This window comes from Ovis aries, chromosome 13, assembly GCF_016772045.2.
Source record: "Ovis aries strain OAR_USU_Benz2616 breed Rambouillet chromosome 13, ARS-UI_Ramb_v3.0, whole genome shotgun sequence".
Taxonomy (NCBI): Eukaryota; Metazoa; Chordata; class Mammalia; order Artiodactyla; family Bovidae; genus Ovis; species Ovis aries.
Window position 1 is genome coordinate 34,653,332 of NC_056066.1, and position 8,200 is coordinate 34,661,531.

General features: G+C 40.2%; 1 protein-coding gene across 2 annotated transcripts in view; it reads right to left on the reverse strand.

Annotated features, from left to right (window-relative positions):
* Positions 1–1,984, reverse strand: part of MTPAP (mitochondrial poly(A) polymerase) — a 31,978-nt gene extending 29,994 nt beyond the window's left edge. Inside the window, exon 1 of one of the 2 annotated variants that reach the window (XM_012188471.5) lies at positions 1,500–1,984. In XM_012188471.5, the coding sequence (XP_012043861.2) occupies positions 1,500–1,584 (85 nt within the window). In that variant the 5' untranslated portion in view covers positions 1,585–1,984. The remainder of the gene's footprint in view (positions 1–1,499) is intronic. The other variant, XM_004014273.6, reaches the window with a different exon arrangement.
* Positions 1,985–8,200: the final 6,216 nt, after the last annotated feature.

Sequence of the window (8,200 nt, forward strand, 5' to 3'; positions counted from 1 at the left end):
TAACTCACTCTCATCACATCCATCCAGGTGACCTTAAAGCAGTCATGTCTCCTTCTGGAGTTTGGTTACATGATTGGTGGGTCCTCCCTTTAATTTGAGTGAGTTTCTGTCATCTGCACCCAGAGTCCTGAACAATACAAATTCTTGTTCTTAAATCAGGGTTCTTTCCATTTCTCACATGAAAGCTATGTCAAAACTAAGACCAACAGGGAAATGGGAAATTAGTAGCTTTAGCTCATTATAAATATTTTCTAGCCATCCAAGCCTCATCAAAAGTGAACTGACTGATTTATGAAACAGGGGGTTCCTTGTTATTAGAAAATGTTACTAGCAAAGCTTTGGCAATGAGTTCTCGCACTGAGTGAATAACTCAACTGGGTATTTCTCAATTTTCTTCTAATTATAAAATTATATAGAAATAATCATCTACTCTTTAAAAATAGAAAAGCAATTCAAATGAGGATTTTGTCATTTGTTATGCTTCACAAGAATCTCTAAATATTTAGCCAGTTATATTACCCTAATGATACAAAATGAAACACATTTCCTAAGGAAAACAAAAAAGTTCTACTAAATGAAGCATTGGAATCAGAAGGGTTTATTCTTACCTTTGCCACTGAACAGCTGAATAAGCTTGAACCACTTACTCTCCACCTAGACTAACTTGTTTCTATATCTATAAAATGGACTAATAATAATTCCTTCCAAACTGAGCTCACATAGTTCTGTATCTCAAAGAGCATATGAAAATACTCTAAAATTAAGCCACTATAGTCATGTTAAATTATAATAGCTTCTTTGGCAGAAGTCTTACTCAAATTTTCAGTCACTTAAAGAGATTCTAACAGAAGCAGTTTCTACTACACACAATCCAATCAGCATTTCAATGAACTGTCATATGAAGCAATATTTCCCACTCACTGTTAATGAGTCTCTCAAACAGTCTGATGAGGACAGCAACCCTATCATTTATTTTAGGGAAAAACACTTTCCTGGTTTAGCATGTTTTAGAGTTGTTCCCAGAAATAATTTCGTATCTTAAAATTCCAGCTCCAAGAAATGGTGTTTAACAGCGGGACTCGAGGTATAAATTCACTCAGCTGCAAACCACTCAGCACCTTGGGCCTCTGTCTAAATCTCTAAAATGGAAACAATGATACATCTCTTGCCAGACTGCTCTAAGAATTGTAAACAGCGTATACGCATCTCTTAGGTTTCAAGAGGGGTAGCTGGACTTCTGAACACACCAACACATAAACTTAAAACTCCTGCCTGTTCCAGCCCCTGCAGATCTGCTATCAGGCTGATTTTGTTCAAAACTGTCAGAAGAATAAAGCAAAAGGCAGTAACTTCAGAGGCAGAGCCTCCACTGGAGGACCAGGGATCCCAGTTACTCATTCATCAAGGCTTCGCTCGGCCTCCATCAGCAACTTGTGAGCATCAAAATGTTACATTTGTGAGCTAGGAAGCTACCGAAAAACGAACTGTGGAATCCCTACCATTACTGGCAACAATGTTTCGCCAAACTGTCAAACAGTGGCAAATTGTGTTCTTGGCCTGCAAACGAGCCTTGAACGACTTCATTGCTGGACATGGAGTCCCCGAAGGCAGAAATGTCACAAACCCCGCTACGACCACGAGCCACGGCGGCGGCTCTAGAGTCCCCGAGCGCGGTCAGACGAGGTCGGGACACCTCTCCGATGGCCAAAGGCTCCCCGGCCGCTTCCACAGGTCAAGCGCCCGCCCGCGACTCCAGACTTCCTCCTGCCCTGGCCCGAGGCGGATCGCGGCTACAGCCCCGGCACCACACCTGTCTCCGCATTCCCCGAGGACTGCTCTTCCCTCCTGAGGTCTGCGGCCACCGTTCCTGGGCAACTGAGAAGCCTGCGAAGAGGGCGCTGGACTTGGCTTCTCTGAACGCGCAGGGACAAACGGGTCAACAGCCCCACGCCGCAAGCCGCCATTGTCAAAGCGGCAGAAGCACGAACGAAGGGGCGCCGGGCTTCCGCGCATGCGTGCTGAGGCGAAAAGCATGGGAACCCTAGAGGGTCAAACTAAGCAAAGGCCGTTTCCCTTAGATAATAAGATGCGGCTTGAATAAGGATACCTGAGCTTTCTGACATGTTTTAAATATTTCCACTCTCCCACGGTTCTCTGAAAGAAGACCCTCAAGGGAACGAGCAGGCGACTTACTCTTTCACACTGAAAACAGAACCAGAGACGGGGGCATGAGGAAGGGGCGCTGACTTGGGAATCTTAAGAATATAATAAACTCAACACTTTTTCTTTACCAAACTCTCAGCCCTTGACGTGTGTTGACTTTTTAAATTCTTACAACAGCCCTGTGACGTAGGAACTCTTACTATGCCCATTTATTTATGGGGAAGTTAAGGCTTAGACAAGTTAAGTACCATTCCTAAAGTTCTACAGCCAGACTAGGATAGAAACAGAAGTTAAACCTAGGTTTAATAGGGTTTCCTTTCCTTCCTCCCTCTCGCGCTCCCTCCCTGTCATTTTTTGGTAATATTTTTATTGCGATTTAATCCATATACTACAAAATACACCCCTTTAGGTTCATCATTCAGTGATTTTTAGTATATTCACGAAAATGGACACCAATCACCGTTGTTTTTAGAAACACTTTCATTACCTCCAAAAGAAACCTTGTCCCCTTGTCAGCTACCACCCCTAACAACCACACTCTCCCCAGCACTAAATAACCACTTATCTACTCCGTGTGTCTATGGAATTGCCTTTCTGGACATTTCATATACATGGAATCATATGAGGGTTTTTTTGTTTGTTTTTTTTTTTCTTTTGTCACTAGCGTCTTTCACTGGATACAATCATTTCAAGGTTGAGCCATGTTGTAGCATCTATCCGCACCTTATTTCTTTCTGTGGCAGAATAATATTCCATGGTGTGACTATGCTGCAAGTGGTTATCCAGTCATCACTTCATGGGCCTTTGGGTTGTCTCCACCTTTTTGTTACTATAAATAATGCTGCTATGAATTTTCATGTACAAGTTTTTGTGTAAGCATATGTTTTCACTTCTCTTGGATACATACCTAGGAGTAGAATTGGTGGGTCATATGTTTAACTTTTTGAGGAACTGCAGGCTATTTTCCATAGCTGCTGAATCATATTCATTCTCACGACTAGTTTATGAGTGTTCCCGTTTCTCTACATTCTTGTCAATACTCCTTATCTGTTTTATTTATGTATTTATTCCATTCTATTTTTGTTCAATAGAATTCTAATTATAAAACGTTTTTAGACTAAGTATGTCCACACATTAATTTAGCCATTTAAAAATTAAATGTAGAATTCTTGAAGGATAGTGGATAGTGTTTTATTTTTTAAACTGTGTGGTGGGGCTACAGTTGTTCACTGGATCAGAATTCTTCTTACCATACACATGTTTATAAATGTTATTTTGTATCTACTCAATATTTAATACAAAGTTACATTCATGTCATTGAGTATTTTCTTGTAAATGACTGCTCTTTTGGAAAGTCCAGCACATGTACATTTTGGTCAGTAAGTTGGTGATTCTGGTTAGCTGAGGTCAGTTCATTCAGGTTTCTCTATGTCTGTCAATAATTTACCCCACATTGCTAAGGAATTGGTAGATGGGGGAGGGAAGGAATGGGAGGTTGGGACGGACAGATTCGAACTATTATATATAGAACGGATAAGCAACAAGGTCCCATTGTATGGCACAGGGAACCATATTCAATTCCTGTGGTTATTATAGTGAAAAAGAATATGAAAAAAGAATATATATATATATAACTGAATCATTTTGTTGAAATTGAAAACCAGCAGAAATTAACACAACATTATAACTCAATTACATGTCAATTTAAAAAGTTACTCCCATAGATTCTCCTAAACATGGGTAAAAAGAGCCTAACTTTGAGGTATTACGAATATTTGTTACAGATGGCAGCCTTAATTTATTGACTTACAGAGTTTAGCTTCTATTGTGGATTGAATCGTACCCATCCCATCTAAAGTTATCCTAACCCCCAGGAACTCAGAATGTGACCTTATTTAGAGATAGGGTTATTATAGATGTAATCAGTTAAGATAAGGTCATAGGGAAGCAGGGGCAGGGAGTATAACTGGTGTCCTTATAAGAAGGCAGCCAGGTGAAGCCAGACACACAGGAAGCATGACGAGTGATGACAAGGTGGAGACTGGAGAGATGTAGCCAAAACATAGCCGACAAGCCACAGAATTCTCCTACAGGCTTCAGAGAGAACACAACCTTGCTAACACCTTGACTTTGGATTTCTATCCTTCAGAATGGTGAGACAATAAATTTCTATTATTTTAAACCACCTAAATGGTGCTATCCGGAGAAGGCAATGGCACCCCACTCCAGTACTCTTGTCTGGAAAATCCCATGGACAGAGGAGCCTGGTGGGCTGCAGTCCATGGGGTCGCTACTAGTCGGACACAACTGAGGGACTTCACTTTCACTTTTCACTTTCATGCATTAGAGAAGGAAATGGCAACCCACTCCAGTGTTCTTGCCTGGAGAATCCCAGGGACGGGGGAGCCTGGTGGGCCACCGTCTATGGGGTCACACAGAGTTGGACCCGGCTGAAGCGACTTAGCAGTAGCAGCAGCAGCAAATGGTGCTATCTGTTGAGGAGGGAAATTAGGAGCTGAGGGGCATAGAAATCAGAGACTTTTAGCATTTAGCATTTTTTAAATTAATTCATGAGTTTGGTTGCCTCGGGTCTTAGTTGTGCCACGTGGGATCTCCGTCGCATCATGAGATTCTTCTGTTAACAGGGTACTGACTCTTAGTTGCTTTGAGACATGTGGGATTCTAATTCCCCGACCAGGGATTGAACCTCCATCCCCTGCATTGCAAAGTGGATTCTTAACCACTGGACTCCCAAGGAAGTCCCAGCATTTAGTATTTTTTTTAAACACACGGGTATTATTTTTATCATTAAAAAGAAAAAGAAATCCTTTGCAAATGGAAAGCCAATAGAAAAAAAGTAAAGAAATTATTAAATCGTGTCTACATTTCATATGCCACACAATGCTTTTTACATGTTAAAGCTTGTCTTTGATAAAATGTGAAAGTGTGTGATTTAAGCCTCCAGAGGTCATATATTCAGTGGTGCTCATGTAATTATTAACTCCACACTCTCACTCTAACAAGTATTCCAGTTCAAAGGATAAATTATCTGGCTACCTTACTAATGGCCTTTCAGTTCGTGGTTTCCTGTTCAAGTCATCAAGAAGGATTTTCATGTTCAAAGCTGAGTATGTCGACTGAGAGCAGCTCAGCAAGCAGAAGTGCAAAAGAAAGCTTTACTAGCAGAGAAAAGCAGGCTTACAACCACCGGGATCTCGAAAGGCATGAGCTATCACAGTCTTACAATTTCTGAGAAATTATGTTTTTTATCTATAAAATCATGAAAGTGTTGCATTCTGTACAATATTTATATTTTTCTGCAATAGAAAAATATTTTTCTCACTGCTGCTGCTGCTGCTAAGTTGTGTGCTAAATTACAGTCAGCCTTCTATGTCCATGGGTTCCACATCTGCAGATTCAGCCAACCTCAGAAGGAAAACATTTGAAAAATAAAATTCCTGAAAATTCTAAAAAACCAAACTTGAATTTTCCCCACGAAGGGAACTATAACATTTGCTCTGTATTAAGTATTATAAGAAATCTACACATGATTTAAAGCACAGTTGACTTGAACAACACGGGTTTAAACTATATGAATCTACCTACATGTAAATTTTTTTCAATAACTATATTGGAACATTTTCTGGAGATTTGTGACAATTTCAAAAAACTTACAGATGAAATTCATAGCCTAGCCTGGAAATATATATAACAAAAAAGGTTATGCTATGAATGCATAAAATATATTCAGATATTAGTGTATGAGAATTTGCATGTCAATGAAGGAGAAGCTAAAGATGCATGTTTGATCTCTGGGCCAGGAAGATTCCCTGAAGAAGGAATGGCAACCCACTCTAGTATTCTGGCCTGTAAAATTTCATGGATAGGAGAGCCTGGCGGGGTACAGTCCATGGGGTTGCAAAGAGTAGGACACGACTGAGTAACTGAGCACACATTCACAGTGTATCCTTACATAGGCATAAGATGAGTGATATTTACTACAAAATTAATAATGGGTTACTTTCCTTGTTGTTTTACAGCTTTGCTTTCAAAGAATTTCATTACTGTATAGTATTCCTCTTGTAATTGGAGAAGCTGTGTATCAGCTATCATCATAGGTAAGTGTTTTTTTTTTTAATGTAGCAATGCTTCCAATACAGTATTATGAATATGACTAACACTCTATGCCATAAAATTTTATAATGATTCATTCATTTTGTACATGAATTGTGGAGCAATCTTACCCATGACACAAGGCAACCATAAAGTTATCAATGCATGATTTGTTATAACTATAAATAAACTAATTTCCTTTTCACATTATCTTTTCATTTTTGATGGCTAGTGTTAGTAATATGTATGACATCTACCATGTTTTATACCATCTAAGACAATATTGACATAGGTACTGACAAAATGACTCATAAACAGATGATGTATGGATAAATATAATACAGTACCTGTCTTTTCCTTATGACTTCCTTAATAACATTTTCTTTCCTCTAGCTTGTTTTATTGTAAGAATATACTGTATAAGGGTGGAAGAGGATGAGATGGTTAAATAGCATCGCCAACTCAATGGACATGAACTTGAGCAACCTCCAGGAGACAATGGAGGACAGGGAAGCCTGGCATGCTACAATCCACAAGGTTGCAAAAAGTCAGACATGATTTAGTGACTGAACAACAACATACAGTATAATACATAAAACATACAAAATATGTGTTAATTGACTATCTATGCTATTGGTAAAGCTTCTGGTCAACAGTATGCTTTAGTAGTCAAGTTTTGGAGGAGTTCAAAGTTACCTGTGGATTTCCCACTGCATGGGAGTCAGCACCCCAACCCCCTACTTATGGGAGGATTTGTGTATGTTATATGCAAATACTATGCCATTTTATATAACAGACTTGAGCATCCGTGGATTTTGGAGTCTGCAGGGATCCTGGAACCAATGCCCCAAGGATACTGAGAGAGGTTGTAGTTTACTTTCCCTCTCAAATCATCTTTGAGGAAAATCAGCAATCCACAATTCTCATCCCCAGTTGCCAGAGATTCCTGCCCTCCCATCTGTGAGGCCCAGGGGTGACACTGGAGACTGAAGCTCCTTTATCAAATGCTTCAGTATTCCATCAAAGGTGCAACTGCAAGCTTTCACTGCCTTTTTGGCATCACAGCATCGAATCAGGAGAGACCCTGGTGGAAAAACGCTGAGTCTACAAAATGGTCCACCTCACCCAGCTTTTCACCTCTCAGCAGCAAGGAAAGCTCATAAACCCCTTTGACTTGCTTCAGATCAGCCCAGGTAGGAAGATTTACTTCTCTATCAGCAAACAGAAATTTATACTATCTTATACTAATTTCACCCATCCATTCATTCATTGTTTAAGACCAAAGAGCCAACCTCATAGCTGTTTCTCAAAGCTCTGCCTAGCACTTTGTATGAGGGCAGCCCTTGGCTGTAATCTGAGATCAGGCAAAAGGATCAGGAGGTGTGAGAAAAGCACTGGCCTGGTGAGTCAGGAAGCTGGATTCTGGTCCTGCCTCTTCCAGAAACCTGCTATGAGTGTCCTCAGGAGAGAAACTCAAATTCTTCTATCATTTCCGCCTTGACAGACTTTATTTTCTTGGGCTCCAAAATCACTGCAGACAGTGACTGCAGCCATAAAATTAGAAGATGCTTCCTTGAAAGAAAAGCTATAAAAAACTTAGCATATTAAAAAGCAGAGACATCACCTTGCCTACAGAGGTCCATCCAGTCAAAGTTATGGTCTTTCCAGTAATCATGTGTGGATGTGAGAGCTGAACCATAAAGAAGGCTGAGTGCCAAAGAATTGATGCTTTCAAACTGTGATGCTAGAGAAGACCCTTGAGAGTTCCTTGGACTGCAAGGAGATCAGTCAATCTTAAAGGAAATCAACCCTGAATATTAATTGGAAGGACTGATGCTGAAGCTGAAGCTCCAGTACTTTGGCCACCTTATGTGAAGAGCCAACTCACTGGAAAAGACCCTGATGATGAGAAAGACTGAAGGCA